A 21,875-nucleotide genomic window follows, 5' to 3' on the forward strand; every position below is an offset into this window, starting at 1 on the left:
TCGTGGTACTGTGCACTACACAAGTTACACCTACTTCAGTATGGTGTCTGATCACCACATGTAGATATTGTTCAGACAGTGTTAAAAGGAATGTTAATACTTATGTTTGCAAAGTCTGTGTATACTCTGGTAGCAAACTATCCTGTAATATTTTATAACAATTTTCGGGTGGAGGGCAATTGATTCATCTCTTTAGGAAAATGTCAAAATTCTGCAACAAGTTCTTTTATTTCTTTAGGTTCAAAATAAAACTTGCCATCACTGTCCTCAGCTCACAGTTCATACAACCTCGTACACACACAAGGCAGTCAGGAATGTGCTTAAGTCCGACCCAAATTATTATGTGATTTACAGTCATTACTCTGCTATAATATAAGAGTTTCACATTCGTTCCTTTTTCAGTGGATATCCAATAAAGAAATTGCCTGGTTCTCTTTCCAACAAAACAATCCAAAAATTTCCAAACGTCACAAAACTGCCCGTAAATGCAACTGATATTATAGCCACACAATCTGGACGCGAGAAGCCAAGCATTTCTTCATTTTCCACATAATAAAGACACAAGTGTTCAACACGACCTGAACGTCCGATACCTGACTAGGGACTGACTAATGATGTTCCTTCCAGAGCCTATAACTACTACCATTGTATGGGAAATGCTTAACTCTGATTGGTTGTTCAAAATGACCAACAAATCAAAACAATCCTTAGAGATCATTTTCCTGCTAAAACTGTCGTACGCCAATCATTTTTCACGGTAAGTCTTTCCGCTCCCGGGATTGGAATGACTCCTTACCCTCTCCGTTAAAACCCACATCCTTTCGTCTTTCCCTCTCCTTCCCTCTTTCCTGATGAGGCAACAGTTTGTTGCGAAAGCTTGAATTTTGTGTGTACGTTTGTGTTTGTTTGTGTGTCTTTTGACCTCCCAGCGCTTTCGTTTGGTAAGTCACATCATCTTTGTTTTTTGATAAATCATTATTCAGATGCATTTACATCACTTCATCATGCAAATATTAATAAAATGTTTAACAAAACCAAACGAAAAGAAAACCAATCTTGAAATAACTTTAGAAAACTATTACTCTACAAACGAATATTCTGGCTGCCTTCTTACAAAAGCAAGTACCCTTGGACATACGCCATCAGCAAGGTGGAGAAAACACAGCACAGCTTTCCCATGACACGGTTACGTAATGCTGTACATCGTATAATACACATTCTCATTTGCTCACACAACAGCATATTAACTAAATAATAATCTTTTCTGAATTTTATATTACGAAAAATGAAAAGTAGTTAAAACATTTTTATTTATGAAAATCTATGTAAATTGTTCTGCCATTTTGTGACATTCAGTAATGATTCCAAATTATACTAAAAGACAAACTGTTATGAATCCTAACTGACTTTAATTATACAGGTGTTGGTTTGGGGTGTTTTAGGTAATTTTCCCCAACTATGAAAGTATCCCAGCTAGAAAGCTGAGATTTTTACACAATCTTTAACAAAGGGCAGTATATTGACTTTTAACTAATACTGAATAATAATTAATATTGTTTATTTAGATTCTTAAGGGCTTCAATATTCTGTCGTTCGAATTGACACAGGTACTGCTTCCCATGGCTAGGCTAGCGACAGGTGTGAATGAGTCATGCTAAGATACAAGTGACTGTTTCTATCACCATCAAAAACTCCAAAGCTACAAGTCGTACTGCAAAGTAGTACATTAAATGCTATTGTGTATTGACTTGCGACATTACAACAGGTCAGAAGAGAGGCGTGTGGGATATGCAGAGTGATTATAATTAAAGTTAAGCTTTCAAACTGTTGTAGAAATAACAGCACTGGTCAGAATGACGTCAAGTTGGAACAGAATATTATCGGAGGAGGGGGAAAACATGTCGCAGAAGAAAAATAAATTGTTACAAAATGTAGCAATAGATGGCAATGTAAGCATCATAATTAAATAGTGGTAGACTATGAATGACAAATGAATCCTACAACAATACCAAAGGTGTATGTTTGACGTTAAACAAACTGTACTACTCAGTGTGCATGAGAGTACAAGTGTGATAGTGTTAGTTGCATCAGACCATCCACCACGGCAAGGTCATATCATATCAGGTGGGAAAAATTGGTTTTTAATTGCCCTGAGGCCAAAAACCACATAAAAAGCATCAAACAAAATCAAATTGGGTTATTGATTTTCGTATGACAGGCACAAAACATGTTCAGTATGCTGTCCACAGTTTTCTGCAACAAGTTGAAATCGAGAAACAGCATGTTCCACAACTGATCAAGGTGTTTCCAGGGTCATGTTCAGAATGTGTTGCGCAATGCGTGCCTTCAATGCAGCTAAGTTTGCAGTCGAAACAGTGAACACATCATCTTTCAGATAACCGTACAGCCATAAGTCACACGGATTAAGATCAGGTGATTGGGACAGCCAGGCTGTAGGGAAATGACGGCTGATAATTGTTGCAACATGCAGAGGTGTGCCATCTTGCATAAAAATGATCCCATGCACATATGCATGCTGTTGGAGAGCTGGAATGGTGTGGTTGCTCAAAAGACACTCATAGCACTTACCAGTGACAGTACAGGTAACAGGACCAGATGCACCTGTCTCTTCGAAAAAATATGGCCCTATGATAATTGCCATAAATGCTCACCACACAGTGACCTTTTCAGGATGTAGTGGTACTGGTTGATTTGCATGTGGATTTTCCTTTCCCCATATTCAACAAATCTGTGTATTGACATATCCTGTCAGATGGAAGTGGGCTTCGTCTGCCCACAAAATCTCCCACGGCCAATCGTTGTCCAATTCCATGTGAGCAAGAAATTCAAAAGCAAAGGTCTCTTGCTGGTTGGTCAACAGGAGGCAACTCGTGCACATGGGTAATTTTGAATGGATAACAAAGAAGGGTATTTCGTAGGATTTTATGCACCGTGCTCACGGGTGTGTCCAATGTTCGTGCAATTCTCCGTGCACTACATGTTTGCACACTGCTTTCATTGATGTCAAGTCAGTTCGTTAACTCCCTTTACCACGTTGCACGCCAAAAGAACACATCTTATTGAATTTCCGAGTCATTTTCTCCAGACCCATGGCAGTCTTTGGAACGACACCTCTTTTCAAACCCTTCAGTATCCGGAACTTCTGCAGAACGACGTGTGCACAGTCATTGTTCTTGTAATACAACTTTTCAAGCAGAGCACGATCCTCCATTGAGACAGTCGCGGTGAACGTTGCAGGCTCGAAATAAGGAAAATCCTTCTGCCCGGCATGATTATACCAACTTCGATGGGTCACGCACATGACATGTTTTCATTTTCTTATTCTGACTCATACAGCACTGTCTGTTGATCAATTTTCACACTTTTTTTCTTCTTCCGCCATATGTTTACCCCTGTCTCTGATAATATTCCGTTGCAATTTGACATCATTCTGACCAGTGGTGTTATATGTACAGTGTTTTGAAAGTTCAACTTTAATTACAATCACCCTGTGCATACCACCAAAGTTTTTGGTCCTAAATCACAAAGTAACTGTAAAAAAATGAAACAAAAAAAAATTAATTTTGGCAAGTCACTACAGATAATGCACCTGCGAAAGGGTTGATGTGCAAAAGTCCAGTATTGTTGATTGACACACACACAAAACTGGAATGAACTATCATAGCTTCTGAAACTGTTGGTTCCTTCACCAGGGAAAAAATGGAATGGATTGCAGGGAGGATGGATTCCTCACACACACTATAGGATGTCAAATCAAACACCTTTCAGCCGGCTAATTTCCAGACTTATTTTACTTGGCTACCAGTTTTGGCGATTTACTACGTCATCTTCGGACCCAGTTTACAGACAACAGTGGTATTAGTATGAAATAGATAACAAAAAAGAGAGGGTGCAAGTGTCGTATACAGTGGTAATATGTAATAACATAAGAATACCAACCAGTACAGGGAGTTATATAAAGTTACAGATAAATTAAGGAATAAAATAAGAGACTAGTTGCACACTGTATTAACTTCAACTAGTGAGTAAAGTATATATGTCATATAATCGTAAAAAAGGAACCTATTAAATGGAGGTCAATATTGCATAGATAATCACAGTATAATGCTAATGCAGTGACTGTGAAACAATTGGAGTAAAACAGTATATTCATATACTGATGAGTACAGACTGAAGGTAAAACATTTGATTACATGCCGTCATATCCTAGTAAAACATACCACTTACTGGAGGTCAGCCCCATAACTAACTATATCATCATGTTTCATTTACTACTAATCACTAATAAAAAGAGAGTATAAAAGTACAGCAATGAAATTTATTGATCATGAACTCATAAGAGGCAACTTATTTAATAAAACATTTCTGGTGAAACAAACTGTGTATCTAATGTAATATACTGTGACGATTTCCCACTAGCAAGTAAGTATTGAAATATATGGAAAAGACATAACCAACGTTATCAAAAAAGTGATAAGTCTGCTGGTAAGCAGGCATGTGGTTAGGGGAAATACCAAACCATAAGCTATGAAGTAAGTCTAAATAAAAGTACTGCGATACATACGCAGTATATTAGAAAGACAGTTGTTACAATCAGAACAACCAAAGTTGCGTAGCTCTGTATGTCACGTAGCCGTTAAGCAAGGGAAGAGAAAGTGGATATCAAGGAATATACCAAAACACTGTGTCTGGTATTATCAAGGCATTAAGGTTCAGGTGTGCAATCTGAATAAACACCCATGTCAACTAATAAAACTTGTATTTGTGTAAAACAAACACTCTTCACATAACATGAAAATAATGTAAAGAGGGAAAAACTCGCAACACTGATACCATAATGCAACCAATGTAGTGTAGCAACTATTGTGGTTACATGTTGAAGAGTAAAGGTAAGCAAGTAAGTAGGTTGAGGCAACATTAACCTATATCACCCAGGACTTGTGAAAAAACTAGGAAGCTGCAAAAAACTAACATCATCTGTATAATTCGAAAAATGGTAACGGCATGATTGTAGTGCAACCTATAAAAGTGACATTACACAACAAGTAAAAAATATGTATAAATAAATATTCTTGTACATGTTCAAGATCAGTAAAAACAATATTGTGTGTCATTTCATGTTTAGTATACAAAATTGTTAGTGGGAAGTAAAACAGTCGCAGACTACAATTATGTATTGCTCATAGAATGGTGTCTCATATGTTCAGTACACATGAAAGTGTTGCACTCAGTGGAAATGGAAATGAGCGTTTGGTGTCATTGGCCGGGAAACTCCTTACGGGACAGGTCCGGCCGCCTCGGTGCAGGTCTTATTACATTTGATGTCACATTAGGCGACCTGTGTACCAGATGGGGATGAATTGATGAAGACAACACAACACCCAGTCCCTGATCAGAGAAAACCCTGACCCAGCCGTGAATCGAACCCGGGCCCCTGAGGCTGGCAGTCCGTCATGCTGACCATTCAGCTATCGTGGCAGATATTGCACTCAGTACTGAGGCATAACCAGGGAACTATGTTGATGCATTTTAATATACAGTCAAACACAAATGTAAAGTAGCTGACTAAAATACCTTTGGAAACTTGACAGTTGAAAGGTGTTTGATTTGACATCTTGCAGTGAACAGCTGAGTCCTGCAACCATCTCTGAGAAGATGGACATACAGAGACCTCAGACCCTGACCGAGAGTGACCCATCTGTTGTGAGGAGAAGGGCTAACATGAATAATGTTTTGTTCGTGATGACTGTTGATCATATAATGGTGCAGAACATGCCCAGTCTATGAATGCTAAAGCACATGTTGCAGCTCAAAGGAAACAATCATGTCATCCATCCAGAAAGTGCTGGGAATTCAGCTGTAACCAAAGTGTGCCTGCTGGTGATATCTTGTTCAGCCATGTACATAGTGAGCTTAAAAGACTGGCAGTGAAACGCTCCCATCCACTTTATACGTCGATATGGTGAGCCAAGTGTGTGTGAATACGTGTAAAATTATTGTGGAAGAACTACGGCATGGGTAGCAGAGGTATAAGCTACTATGACATGCTCTGTGAAGGATGCCGTTTCATGAATTCTGTTGACGGGGACAATACGATCACCTGTGAGAGTTAATTATTGCCAGTGCCCCATGGTGTTTTGTCAAGGGTAAAATGATTTATTAAATCATTTATCAATCATATTTCAATAGCTTTCCTGGAAACCGAATCCCAGAAGGATGAAACAGATGGTAAAACGTATTCTCGCGGCCCGAAGTGTGATTCACCAATATATAGTGCTCGGCTGCTGTAGATTTATCAGGTTGTAGCAAGTGGGAGTAGCATCGATGTTCTGAGCAACATTCTCGAACTGTATATATGATGTATGAGAAATCACAGTGACAGGTAATCGTATACACTCCTGCCTTTCGTAGAATTAAGTCATCCAATACAGAGCCATCGAGTATGGCAATCTGTGGTGCTGGCAGGGAAATTATTTTGACTTTATATTTAGAGAGTAAACAGCCTATTTAAAAAAAAAAGAAGGGTGGGGATGCCATGGAGCCTTTCCTCTTCAGCTCTCGAGCTGGGATGTGCACCTTTGGTTTGATGGCAATACCTTGCAAATCTTCCATGGGGGACAGCCATTATCTTCAAAAACTGTTTTGAGATGGAAAAGCTCTTGCTGTAGATAGTCTTTATCAACAGTCAAGTGCGTCCTGTGTACCACAGCATTTAGGACACCATTGGTGTGCCCAGGATGATGATAGTTGTCTGGTAGTAAGTGCAGGTCTGGATGAAGCTTGTGAATCATGGCCATGTCCCAGGATGTGATCGGTGTTACCATGAACTGCAATGTTAGCAGGAGTCAAAATTTGGTTATGCCTGAATTTCTGCAATTTTTATGGGTGAAGTAATACAGTGTGAGAATATGAAGATTCAAATCATATCACGTTTTAAAAATTTTTCATAAAAAATTTATTCGATAGTCGTTACTCTCTATCGCTTTACCAGTTTGAAACAAGAATTCTACTGATAAAATATTCTTGGGTGATCACCCGAATGGTGGCGACATCTTGTCACATTTCAAGGAGTTACGTACCCGTCATATTCAGACAAAGCGGTGGATGTTGTGTTCTGCCTATCTATATAGCTGCCTGACTGCTGACCTCATCTGTGGACAGGCCAATTGAGCCTCCAGAAGCAGGTGGGGGAATGCATCGCGGACCCTGGTGTTAGCATCGAGTCGTGGTCTGTTCATTCTGTTTGCAGATGCCACCGCCTTCAAAACAGATCATTCTTGTCATATTTTTTCTAATTGCAGAATCCCATGCTGTGCTGAGTTGAAACCCACTATCTCTGTGTACTAAGTGGTTGTGCAGATGTATTTCTGCCGCCTCTTTGACAGTTGAGAAACTGTTGACACGGTACAGTTTCTTCATTTGTTCAAAATCAGAGGTGGTTTTTCTTGTCGATGCTATGCTCTGCCACTGTGGACTTGCCTCTCTGCCCTAGTTGAACCTTTCTGATGTGTTCTGTCTGTGGCGAAAGAGCATAGTGCCCAAAGGGAATACACCTTTGGTTTTGAACAAACAAAGACTTTGCAGCACCAGTGGGTTACGGGACTCGATTGTCAAAGAGATGGTAAAAATAAGACAGCAAAACATAATAATAATATAGGTTAGTGGATTTCAAGTTAGCACAGTGTGGGATTCTGCAGTAACAAAAATACAACGCTAACAATCTGTTCTGACGACTGTGGCATCCGTAGACAGAATGGACAGACACTGGGACTTGATGCTTCACAGGGGCTGTAGTGCATTCCCTCATCACCAATTGGACTGTGTTCCCTCTCAATTGGTACCAGTGTGTCACCTGTTTCAAAAATATATAGCCTATGTGTGTCCGAATTTTTGTTAGAGTGTCGTGTAAAAATATGAAACGAATCGATTGAGAACTTCACGAAATTTTTGGAAACATTGTTAAATGACGTTTCCCCTTTATATATTAGTATAGATTTCCAGTTATCCCATTTAATGATAGCCACTATCATTCATCGCCAGTTGCCACGTTGGGCAAATCCACATACATCGGCTACGACTTCCTAAAATCAAGCCCTGAGATGAGATCCAGTTTGTCTGACATTTTGCCCACGACATCTTGAATAGCTTGTTCTCACCCTCTCAATCTCCACTATATTGTTGTCAGATACTTGTGCAGCCATTTCCTTACCTTATGGCTGCTACATCTGTGATTATCCCTGCTGTAAGACTTACCCTATGCACCCTCCTCCTGTGACCAGTACCAACCCTGTAACTGGCAAAATATATACTTTTAAAGGGAGAGCCACCTATGAAACAACATGTTGTGTACTGGTTTTTATGTAAACACTGTTTGGCCTTATAACTGACACAGCTACTGTCACATTATCTTTTAGGATAAATGGGCATAGGCAGAGGGTATATACTGGCAACTCCAGTGTCTTGTTGCAGAGCAAGCTCTACAACATGACAGTTGTGACATCGGTGCCTGTTCCACCCTGTGTGCAATCTGGATTCTGCCCCAAGACTCCAGTTTCTCAGAACTCCGCAGGTGGGAACTGGTGCTACAATAAGTCCTTGGTTCTTGCCACCCACTTGGCCTTAATTAACATTAATTTCTTACGTCCCAACATTTCTTCACGGTAACTATTCCTTTCTTCTCTCTGTTTTACTTTTCTATATCTTTCATTTTCTGACCTGCCTCCTGCCCACCTCTTTCTCATACCTCACTAGGCTGAGTGCACCCTGTTCCAGTCCTCCCTCCAAAGACAGATCACTGGCAGTAGTGGATTTTGAACCTGGGTTCTCTGCAGGGCAGTCAGACTTGCTGACTCTCTGTGTGTGTGTGTGTGTGTGTGTGTGTGTGTGTGTGTGTGTGTGTGTGAGGGGGAGAGAGAGAGAGAGAGAGAGTATAAAGCAGAGCTACAGCAAGTTAAAGCATATAATAATAATCATTTACCAAGCATTTCGCGTCAAAATTTTATGCAAATGTTTTTAAAACCTGTACCACCTACCGCCCACAATGAAAGCTGTTGTGTGGCAGAGACCAGGTTGATTACCACTGATCCATACTGTGGCATGACACTGTATTGCCATGCCTACTTCTCTGAGCAAGCCTAGAGTCTGTCTTTTGGTAGCATTTTCTTAACGATGTCAGCACTTTACTTCATATCAGTTGATACCCATCCTTCCCTGATCATTTAATTCTGTAATTGACTTGTCATCAGTGGAATCTTAAACTTCAATCTTCCTTCCTGCCTTCATAGTTTCCTCATCCAGTTGGGTGTAATTTTTTGATGCAACTGTTTGTTGTAAATTTACTGTGCCACTGGGAACATTTTTATGTGTGTTTCATATACACTACTGGCCATTAAAATTGCTACACCAAGAGGAAATGCAGATGATAAACGGGTATCCATTGAGCAAATATATTATAGTAGAACTGACATGTGATTACATTTTCACGCAATTTGGGTGCATAGATCTTGAGAAATCAGTACCCAGAACAACCACCTCTGGCTGTAATAACGGCCTTGATACGCCTGGGCATTGAGTCAAACACAGCTTGGATGGCGTGTACAGGTACAGTTGCCCATGCAGGTTCAACATGATACCACAGTTCATCAAGAGTAGTGACTGGCGTATTGTGACGAGCCAGTTGCTCGGCCACCATTGACTAGACGTTTTCAATTTATGAGAGATCTGGAGAATGTGCTGGCCAGGGCAGCAGTCGAATGTTTTCTGTATCCAGAAAGGCCCGTACAGGACTTGCAACATGCGGTCGTGCATCATCCTACTGAAATGTAGGGTTTTGCAGGGGTTGAATGGAGGGTAGAGCCACGGGACGTAACACATCTGAAATGTAATGTCCACTGTTCAAAGTGCCACTAATGCGAACAAGAGGTGACAGAGACGTGTAACCAATGGCACCCCATACCATCACGCCGGGCGATACGCCAGTATGGCGATGACGAATACACGCTTCCAATGTGCGTTCATCGTGATGTCGCCAAACACGGATGCGACCATCATGATGCTGTAAACAGAACCTGGATTCATCCGAAAAAATGACATTTTGCCATTCGTGAACCCAGGTTCGTCGTTGAGTACACCATCGCAGGCACTCCTGTCTGTGATGCAGCGAGAAGGGTAACTGCAGCCATGGTCTCAGAGCTGATAGTCCATGCTGCTGCAAACGTCGTCAAACTGTTCGTGCAGATGGTTGTTGTCTTGCAAACGTCCCCATCTGTTGACTCGGGGATCGAGACGTGGTTGCACGATCCGTTACAGCCATGCAGATAAGATGCCTGTCATCTCAACTGCTAGTGATACGAGGCCGTTGGGATCCAGCACGGCATTCCGTATTACCCTCCTGAACCCACCGATTTCATATTCTGCTAACAGTCATTGGATCTCCACCAACGCGAGCAGCAATGTTGCCATACGATAAACCGCAATCGCGATGGGCTACAATCTGACCTTTATCAAAGTCGGAAATGTGATGGTACGCATTTCTCCTCCTTACACGAGGCATCACAACGTTTCACCAGGCAATGCCGGTCAACTGCTGTTTGTGTATGAGAATTGGGTTGGAAACTTTCCTCATGTCAGCACGTTGTAGGTGTCGCCACCAGCGCCAGCCTTGTGTGAATGCTCTGAAAAGCTAATCATTTTCATATCACAGCATCTTCTTCCTGTTGGTTAAATTTCGCATCCATCATCTTTGTGGTGTAGCAATTTTAAAGACCAGTAGTGTAATTAGCATGAACTAAATAAATTACTAACTGTTGCTCTTTTTTTATTTTGTAGGAAATGCAGTAGCCCCGAAACAAGGGACAGACGTGGACCTTACAGATGATGTGATAGTGGTGGAATATACAAAAGAGGTGGTACTTGTGGACCTTACGAATGATGACACAGAGGAGGACAGTACAAAGGAAAGGACAGGGGTGGATAGTACAAATGAAAGGAGTGAGGTGGACAGTATGAATGAAAGGACAGAGGTGGACAGTAGGAATGAAGTGATAGAGGTGGACAGTATGAATGCTGCCTGCTTACTCACTGCAAGACCCGGTATTCTGTCAGGTACCAAACCCGACATCTGGCATAAAGCTACCGTAAGTAACAACGATCTTCTAAAATTCCAAGAATGTGACATGTGGGCTTAAAATGTAATCACACTGCATATTTTTTATTCTTTGTTCTAATAAAAATAAAAACCCTTCAGATGAAAAGCATACTTTATATTGAAAATTGTAGACGCTGGCTATGCTGGGAACATATTCGACCACTTATTGACCTGCAGTAAACCTCGGATATTGGTGAGACTCGTAATGATGTCGAGAGTGCCAAGTAGTGTTGACCCCAGAGGCGGGTGGGTAGGTCAGGAGTAAACTTGTCAAAGCTGCCAGGTCGACACACTCACCCGTGTCGTGTGGGTTCTGTAGTCGGAGCAGCAACTACGGCCACACTGAAGTTGGAACTAGTCAGACTATTTCTGCAGCACTGCATACATCACAGGTTCTCTATCCTCATCCAGTGGATAGAAGGGATGGTTGTCGAACCCAGAGTCCTCAGCGGTGGCACACTTGTCAGAAACCTGGCTACAGCCGCGCATGCTCACTAGGCAGGAACCGTGTGTAGCTGACATCGAGTCAATGCCGGCTAAGAATTCCTGCCCCGCCGGTTGAGTGATGACCACATTGTGCTCCCAGCTCGGCTGGCGGCAGCTTGTGGTGATCATGGTGTCATTCGGGAAGTGAAAGCCGTCCCACGACATCTGGCTAGTGGCCTCTGGCAATGGCAGTCGGTAAGCGGATCTTTGGCGGGAAGTGTCCTAGTTTGACCCTCAGCCCGAGATGATTTGGACCATTTTGCAGGTGGCCCTGTGGATTGTTTGCACCAGTATGATGGCTACAGAGGGATTGTGCTTCTCCTGGCCACACGGGATGAACTGTGTTGCTGACTCGAAGCCCTCTGCCAGCTGGGTGGCCAGTGCTTAATATAGTCTATGGCCAAGAGTGTCAGCACTGCCAGTCGGAGACCGAGTGGTCATACTGACGTATAAAGGCTGACTGTGGTGGTGAAATGGTGTGACAGACGACTGCTGCAATTAGACCCCTTCTGGCAGTGGTGTCTTGTGTCGACCAGCACTGCCACAGAGTGGTGCTGCGTTACTCAGTAGCTGGAATAAATGCAGCCTTACTGCTAATGATGCTGTTCTCACCTTTCTCTTATGGACTTACCAGGCACTGGCAGAAGGTCATATTGGTAGTTGTGCCTCCTAGTTCTTAAAACTAGCCAAAGGAGGTGGTACAAAGAGGGAAGAAATACTGTTGACATTCATGCGCTGTATGAACATTCCTTTATTGATTCCCTAAAAATTTGTTCCCAGGAAGTTAAGTTATTATAAAGTTGCCATTTTATTGTAGATCATTTTGAAATCTTATCAAAGTTTGTATATTTGGGCAAGTATTTGTTTGTGTGTTCTCCTGCCACCGCTTGGTGAGTAGATTTTTTTCTCTATCCATTTACATTACATTATCTTTAGTATTTATGCAGCTTTTTACAGACCAAACTTATTAGGCATTGATAATGTGCCAGATTTGCATTAATTGTGTGACTGTTTAAATGAATTAATGTAATAAGAAACAGTCTTGAGCACTTGTCTAAGATTGTGATGTTCCAACCTAATAATGTAAAAGTCACTTTGTCGTTGCTAAAGAAATTTAATTTTTTTCAATGGCTTCCTCAGGTCACATTAAAGGTTTTTTTTATACAACAATGTTAGGGTTCAGTAACCTTTGCCTTTCATTGGTATTCATCCAAGAATGAGCACACCAGTGGATGATTGTTCGAAACTTAACACACTAGAACTGTTTTTGTGTTAAAATATTAATTTGGTGCTACACAGTTCTTATGCAGAATTATGTCAAGAGGCATGACAAAGGCTTCCACCAAGTGCTGACAAATTACAGGTCTCTTTGTAAAAAGTGTTATTTGTAATCTAGAATGCTACTTGGCAATTACAGAACTTTACAATTATGAGTAGTATAAAACAGTTTCCTCTCCACCTTGTATAAGTAGTATGTTTTGGAGTGTATTTGTACCAATAAGTCAAAAATTATTTAAATAATGTCATTTTATGGTAATGTAATTGTAGTTGATAAGATATTAATTACCTCTGAGTGAATTGTATGCCTGCTCCAATACTAGACAACCACTTTCTGCTTAGTTGGAGCAGAATTTAAGCTGTAGTATTATTATATTTTTCTATAAACAAGAAATATTTAGTTTAAAATCATTTTCAAGGTATTGCACAGTACATAAAATGAAGCATATGCTATAGCCAGGACAGGACGTATACAACCCGGAACAATCGGGAGATCCGGGAAAAAGCCGGTAATGTTTTCATCCGGGAGAAAACCAAGAAAACCCTGTGAATTTTTTAGAAATCTGGGAATTTTTCATTGCTTTAGTTTTCAGTTAAATTTTTGTAATTTTGACTGTTATGGACTGATAATGTTACAAAGGATATTACTGTATCCTGCTACTGCAGAATAATAGTGCAGCAATAAAACATGAACCAGAGGGAAAAAAATGAAAAAAAAAGAAACTTAAATTACGAAGGAAATGCGCCATGTACAGCAACAAAACGCAGTGCTCAAACAAGCATCTGCCAGCAGCAAAATGTGTCAAAGACTTTAGGAAGACTATGCAATGCTCCATAACAACAAATTGCCTCCAATGAGCGTAACGTCATAACTGTTTACATTAGATTTGTTTTAGCAGTTACAAACAGGCTCATACACATGTACATATGAGTCGCGTATGATAAGTACCTTCTCCCGCTTCTGGCTACGGATATGTGGCTGTTGGCTATGCAAGCAGTCGCAGCAAGCAGCTAAGTGCTACCGGGAAAAATTTTAGTGGCACGTCCAAGCTGCCAGATTCACGCATCCGCAACAGACCCGGAACTGGAGGGGGGGGGGGGGGGAGGGGTCCAAACTGAGGTATCTGATCTGTGTGACTATTTGGGGGGTGGGGGGGTGCCAAATTCATAATTCATATTCTTGAGGGGATAATACCTCATTTCACAAAGCGCCTAGCATCCAGGGCACGATGGTCTATCAATTATTCATATGATTTTGAATTGATGGGATTCCAATTCGGTTTTACAGAGAGTACTCTACTGCATTGGCTCCTTACTTAGCTTGCATTTATCGCAAATCTCTTGCCCAACGTAAAGTCCTGAGCGACTGGAAAAAAGCGCAGGTGATGCCTGTATATGAGAAGGGTAGAAGGACGGATCCTCAAAATTACAGACCAATATCCTTAACATCGGTTTGTTGCAGGATTCTCGAACATATTCTCAGTTCGAATATAATGAATTTCCTTGAGACAGAGAAGTTACTGTCCATGCATCAGCACGGCTTTAGAAAGCATCGCTCCTGCGAAACGCAACTCGCCCTTTTTTCACACGATATCTTGCGAACCATGGATGAAGGGTATCAGACAGATGCCATATTCCTTGACTTCTGGAAAGCGTTTGACTTGGTGCCCCACTGCAGACTCCTAAACTAAGGTACGAGCATATGGGAGTGGTTCCCAAATATGTGAGTGGCTCGAAGACTTCTTAAGTAATAGAACCCAGTACGTTGTCCTCGATGGTGAGTGTTCATCGCAGGTGTGGGTATCATCTGGAGTGCCCCAGGGAAGTGTGGTGGGTCTGCTGTTGTTTCCTATCTCCGTAAATGATCTTTTGGATAGGGTGGATAGCAATGTGCGGCTGTTTGCTGATGCTGCTGTGGTGTATGGGAAGGTGTTGTCGTTGAGTGACTGTAGAATGATACAAGATGACTTGGACAGGATTTGTGATTAGTGTAAAGAATGGCAGCTAACTCTAAATATAGATAAATGTAAATTAATGCAGATAAATAAAGAAAAAGAATCCCGTAATGTTTGAATACTCCATTAGTAGTGTAGCGCTTGACACCGTCACGTCGATTAAATATTTGTGCGTAACATTGCAGAGTGATATGAAGTGGGACAAGCATGTAATGGCAGTTGCGGGGAAGGCGGATAGTCGTCTTCGGTTCATTGGTAGAATTTTGGGACGATGTGGTTCATCTGGAAAGGAGACCACTTATAAAACACTAATACGACCTATTCTTGAGTACTGCTCGACCGTTTGGGATCCCTACCAGGTCGGATTGAGGGAGGACATAGAAGCAATTCAGAGGCGGGCTGTTAGATTTGTTACTGGTAGGTTTGATCATCATGCGAGTGTTACGGAAATGCTTCAGGAACTCGGGTGGGAGTCTCTAGAGCAAAGGAGGCGTTCTTTTCGTGAATCGCTACTGAGGAAATTTAGAGAACGAGCATTTGAGGCTGACTGCAGTACAATTTTACTGCCGCCAACTTACATTTCGCGGAAAGACCACAAAGATAAGATAAGATAAGAGGGATTAGGGATCGTACAGAGGCATATAGGCAGTCATTTTTCCCTCGTTCTGTTTGGAAGTGGAACAGGGAGAGAAGATGCTAGTTGTGGTAAGAGGTACCCTCTGCCATGCACCATATGGTAGATTGCAGAGTATGTATGTAGATGTAGAAACGCATCCCTGTTGGTTCTTGAACATATTTGAACACATTTTGGTGAAGTTGATTTCTGAATGAATCATAAGTTGATCTTCAAATGCACACACAGTGTATGTGATGTCTCTGCCAGCGGAAACCTCGTTGCATCTAGAAATAAACTTTCCTGCAGACAAAAGGGGACAAGGCTATATGAGCTGAGCCGAAAAAACCTGAAAGGGTGAATGCCAATCACTGTCTGATTATATGGTTGATTGGGTTTGCGAATGATCTGCTTTGTTATAGTTACTAATGAAATTCATAGATTCAGACTACCAGAGTGGAAATAAATGACTAACAGTTAAGAAAGATGACATATCTTCTCGGCGTATCTAAGAAAATGAAATTTTGGCAGAATATTTTCGGCCAGATCGCTACATTAGTAAGGGCCAGTTGTACAGTCCGTGGCTAACAGCCACTGAAGTTCTATTCTGTAAGTACCACGGAAAATGCGTTGTACGAACATGTAACAACGCCTAACTGGAGAATAATCGTGAGATAACTAAACCGCTGATTCTGGTAGCTTTAGTGAAGTTAACTGGCTAATAAGTTTTGACAACGGCAGGAGTGGTTGCAGAATTAGTGATGATAAGATTGTTTGTTAGAACGAGGAAGGAGAAGAAACAGCGACATCACACAAATTATGTCAGAATATGATGATTCTAAATTTATATAAAAATTTCGTACTGCTGCTTTTTTGTTCTCATGCTTGAGAAACTGGAGAGTATAATGAAATGTGAAACTGTTTCCTAACCTAAAGCTTTTTGCTTTTAGTAGTCCTAATAGGCATTTGATATTGGTACTATGTGAATTATATTCTGTTGTGTTATAAAAATGACCATTTGTGCCAAAACAGTCTCATTTATTTGCTGTGTATTACAATTGCTGCGATATTAGAAAGGCCTATCGACGTAATCAGATCGAGAAACCACACCAGTCTTGGGTACTATTTGTATTAACAGCTTTTTCAGTGTTAGACAACTACATTTCAATTTTTTGTATAGCAAAACATTTGACGAACTTTGAGGTAATAGATCCTTTTGCAGAAAGGAAAGCATGCCATGTAAAGCTGTAGCAAGATTAGAGAGAAAAAAATGCTAGGAGCTAAGGATTGAAGAAATGTGTACTGTCTTGCTTGTCTTTTGTCTTTACTGGTTTTATGTACCCTATATTTAATTTTATGTCACACAAAACAGCAAGTTATTAGCTAATAGGTAATAAAGAGTGCAAATTTTCTGAAGAGTTCTTGTTCTCCCAGTTACAAATAATCCCATCCAGTATTAATTTTCTAAGTGTTAAAAAAAAGTCAGGTTGTCAAACTGACCGACTGGGAGCAGGAGAGGCACCACAGGACATTTAATTTCCACTGTCCTGGATATAGTGTGATGGCATCCATTACAAAATATACACTTTTCAATTCCACAGAGTGAAGTACAGTGATGTGCAATAGAAGAATCCTGTGTGAAGAGGCGTGGCACTGCACTTTGGCTCAATGAAGACCAGAAAACATGTCTTACATTTCCATGAAGTCTGCCTGCTTAGCTGGGTGGTAACGTGCTTGCCTCCCATGCACTGGGCCCGGGTTCAATTCCCGGTCGGGTTGGAGATTTTCTCCACTCAGGGAGTGGGTGTTGTGTTGTCCTTATCATTTTATCCTCATCATCGGCTGCAGGTCACCCAATGTGTTGCTGACTGAAACAAGACTTGCACTTGGCAGCCGAACCCGACTGGGACATCCCAGCCAACAATGCCATATGATCATTTCATTTATTTCATTTCCTTAAACACACGTCTTTTAGAAAATTCGATTTTTTTTTTATTTTATTTATTTATTTATTTTTTTTTTTTTTTAATTTTTGATGCCCTGTTGCAAACGCTCGAGAGAGGGGGGGGGGGGATGCTCCACTATCTAGTATTGCCCCGGTTCGGAAATATCGTAGATCTGGGGCTGGTGGGCAGAGCAGTCTGGGTTATAGTGGGTAAGTGGGTAGACTCCCTGTGTCCTGTGTTTACATTTAGTGATTTTACTGTTTTCTCTACATTTACTGCTTTCACGTCAAATGAAAATAAAAGGGCTTTCTGTGGCTGGGAGCTATCAAGTGAATTAAAATACATTCACATATTTACAGAAGGCTAAATAAAATATGTTATGTGTTTCAGATTTTATTTAATTTTCATCTTTCTGAGAGTCAAGCATTAATCGCCTTGCAGAACAATGAAGTTATTTTTGTCAGTTTGCTAAAGAAATTTGGCTATTATTAATCTTTTCCACTGAGGCAGTCAATGTATTTGAAACAGAGTGTTTAATTCCACATTATTGGCTAGTTTCAACTGTTCGCTGCATTTCAAGTGCACATTTTCATATTCTAGCACTTGTGACATTATGCCATAATAAAGAACCAAACATGAGATAATACAGTAATGGTACACCGAGAAAATTGACATCCTGAAAACCACACTGAAAAGCTTAATATCACGTTGAGGCCTACCTCATTGGAAATCTGGACATACCAATGTGCACTTAAAGTATGCACTTTAAATGTGCACATTTTAGTATGGTTCACAAAATCCCGATCCTTTTGGAGTATCCTCTGATGTCTTGTTTCTTTTATGACATAACGCAAGATCTTTTAATGTTTTACATGTACAAACATACGTGCTTCCTAAGAAATCGTAGCTGCGCAAGCGTGGTAGTGTCTGTTACCTGGTGCTCTCTGGCATCTGCTGAAATGAACCTATTTCTAACATGTCGAGGTAAAGCCATAGTGCTTTGCAGAGCATGGCTGTAGATGCAGATTTAGATGAGTGGTGTGTGTGTGTGTGTGTGTGTGTGTGTGTGTGTGTGTGTGTGTGTGTGCGCGTGCGCGCGCGCCATGGTATGATGCTGACAGATTGTGCTCACATCTTGCCAGCTTTTGTCTCGGCCAAAGGAGCCCCCCCCCCCCCCCTCCACCGCACTGCGCCCCTCCTCACATCATTTTCCTGACTTTTGTCTGTTTACTCGGATGCAGAAACTGTTACATGGCAGGCATTTTCTGAATGATAATAAGGTAATTTTTGAGGTGGAAAGTTTTGTGAAAGCCAAAGTAGTCCAGTCATATGGAGTGGAAAGCCTTGTAGAAGTAAGTGCCACCACGAAAACACAACACCTCATCTACACCTGTACTCGGCAAACCCCTGTGAGGTGCATACCAGGAGGTATGTCCCACTGTAACAGTTATTAGGGTTTCTTTCTTTTCCAGTGATGCATGTTGCTTGGGAAGAATGATTGTTTGAATGCCTCTGTGCATGCAGTTATTATTCCAATCTTATCCTCACAGTCCCTATGTGAGTGATGCATAGGGGATTCTAGTACATTCCTAGAGTCATTTAAAGCCGGTTCTTGAAATTTTGTTAGTAGGCTTTCTCAAAATATTTTACATCTATCTTCAAGAGTCTTCCAATTCGATTCCATCAGTATGTCTATGACACACCCCCATGGATCAAACAAACCTGTGACCATTAGTGCTGCCCTTGTCTATATGCATTCAGTATTCCCTTTTAGTCCTATTTGGTATGGGTCCCATACACTTGAGCATTATTCTAGAACCAGTTGGATGAGTGGTTTGTGAGCAATCTTCTTTGTAGACAGATTATTCTATCAATAAACTGAAGCCTACCACCTGCTTTACCCACAGCTGAACCTATGTGATCATTCCATTTCATGTCCTTACAAAGTGTTACACCCAGGTAAGAATTGGCTGATTCCAACAGTGAGTCATTGATATGATAGTTACAGCATACAATGTTCTTTTTTGTGTACAGTTTTACATTTCTGAACATTTAAAGCAAGTTGCCAGTCTTTGTACCATTTTGAAACCTTATCGAGATCAGTCTGAATATTTATGTACCTTCTTTCAGACAGTAGTTAGTTATAGATAACTGCATCATCTGCAAAAACTATGAGGTTACTATTAATATTGTGTACAACACAACCTGAACAGCAAGGGTCCTAACACACTTCCCTTGTACGCACCTGAAGTTACTTCTACATCTGACGATGACTCCCCATCCATGATAACATGCTGTGTCTTCCCTATCAAAAAGTCTTCAATCCAGTTACAAATTTCACTTGATAGCCCATACCATCGTACTTTTGACGATAAGTGTAGGCGTGGTACTGAGTCAAATGCTATTCAGAAATGGAGAACTACTGCATGTACTTGACTGCCTTGATCCAAAGCTTTCAGTATGCCACGTGAGAAAAGTGCTAGTTGGGTTTCATGTGATTGATGTTTCCGAAATCCGTGCTGGTTGGCTTTGAGGAGGTCATTCTGTTCAAGATACCTCACTATGTTTCAGCTCAGAATATGTTTTAAGATTTAATAACAAGTCAATGTCAAGGATATTACATGGTAGTTTTGTGGATCACTTTTACCACTCTTCTTGTAGATGGATATGACCTTTGCCTTTTTTCCATTAACTGGGCATATTTTTTGTATTCAAGGTATCTAGGATAGGTTATAGTTAGAAGAAAGGATAACTCAGCCATAAATTCAGTATAGAATCTGACAGGGATACCATTAGGCCCTGGAACTTTGTTCAGTTTAAGCGCTTTCAGCTGTTTCTCAAAACCAGTGACACTAAGACTTATTTCACTGATCTTTTCAGTGGTATGAGTATTAAATTGGGGCAATTCTCCTGGGTTTTCCATGGTAAAGAAACATTTGACAAGGGAGTTAAGCATTTCAGCTTTTGCTTTGCTACCTTCAATTTCAGTTCCTATCTCATTCACTAGGGACTGGACACTAACTTTGGTGCCACATACGACCAGAATTTATTTGGGTATTGTGTAATATCATTTGACAGTATTCTGCTGTGGCAGTCATTGAATGCATCATGCATTGCTCTCTTGACAGCCAAATGCTTTTCTTTCAGCATTTCTCTATCTATAGTTGTACCCTTTGTTCTGTAATCTCTGTTTCCTTAGAAGTTTCTTTACAGTGAGTGTATACCATGTAGCATCCCTCCCAATGTGAAATGTTCTACTGGGTGCATATGTATCCAGTGCACGGTCAACTATTCTTTTAAGCTTGAGCCATAGTTCCTCTACATGCTCCTGCCCTGTGTTGGAAGTTTCGAGTTCCTCACTGAAATGTGACTCTACTGGCCTTTTTTTCTCTAGTTTACTGAGCATGTATATCTTTCTGCTTATTTTAGTTGTTTAGTTATCCTGCAGTATGCTATGATGTTCATTGAAAGGATAAAATAAAAGTTCTTGTCACTCTCACAATTAAAAGGTGTTATGATAACTTATGTGAATTACATATTAATTATGCTTTATTTGGCAGTAATAGTAAATATCATAATATTATATGATTTAGTTGGACAGATAAAAAATCTATTCAACAAACGGCGACAGGACACACGCATAAAAGGCTGTTGCCTTTATGTCTGTATTTTGCTGCTGCTTGATAAGTAGATTTTTTATCTATCCAATTAAATACTTTGTCAGTAATTGATTGTTTTCATTGTTATAATATTATATTAGTAATACAGCAATTATAAAGAAATTTCAAAGAACTTTCGTCCTCTTTGTACTTTGTGCATCTCTGTCCTCGTCTTTACTTAATTCATGTTCAAAATGAGAATATATATGGGTGTGATAAGGTAAGTAAAATAATGGATGACTAATTTCAATTCGTACCAGATAATAGGTAAATAATTATAATTGAAACCAGTGTACAGTGTTTGTTAGGCTAACAAGTTCATGAGTTTTCACAAGGGGAAATTATAATACTGACAAAGCGAAATATGTCTTATCTTCGTCTGTGTGCATTGATGACAAGACAGCATTGGGTCTGACAACTGCCATTGTGCTGTATGCCACAGCTATACTTTTTGTCTTCCATTTATTCAAGTTGCCTCACTACTTCTTTGTCATTAGTTGGTTAACGAAATGTTGGACAGTAATGCATATGAGGACCTTGTTCTCTATAAGAAATTGCTCTGGAGTGGGAGATTCCACTGTGTTGTAAATCTGCGATCGAATATCTTTGAGAAGTATGTCTGCTGCTGCTTCAACCACACATTGACGCTCTTCCTACAGAGATGATCTTGACTGATGCCAACTATCTGTAAGAATTTTATACCCAGTGTTTTTGAAACAAACAACAACTGATTTCTTCACAGATAGGACAATCACTATATCACTTTCATAG

At 40.5% G+C, this 21,875-nt stretch overlaps 1 protein-coding gene across 1 annotated transcript in view; it reads left to right on the plus strand.

Annotated features, from left to right (window-relative positions):
• LOC124551100 (nuclear RNA export factor 1-like) overlaps positions 1-21,875 on the plus strand; it is a 137,933-nt gene that overhangs the window by 11,312 nt on the left and 104,746 nt on the right. The window contains exon 5 of the mRNA XM_047126029.1: positions 10,849-11,156. Within this exon, the coding sequence (XP_046981985.1) occupies positions 10,849-11,156 (308 nt within the window). The remainder of the gene's footprint in view (positions 1-10,848; positions 11,157-21,875) is intronic.

The sequence above is a fragment of the Schistocerca americana genome, chromosome 9 (genome assembly GCF_021461395.2).
Source record: "Schistocerca americana isolate TAMUIC-IGC-003095 chromosome 9, iqSchAmer2.1, whole genome shotgun sequence".
Taxonomy (NCBI): Eukaryota; Metazoa; Arthropoda; class Insecta; order Orthoptera; family Acrididae; genus Schistocerca; species Schistocerca americana.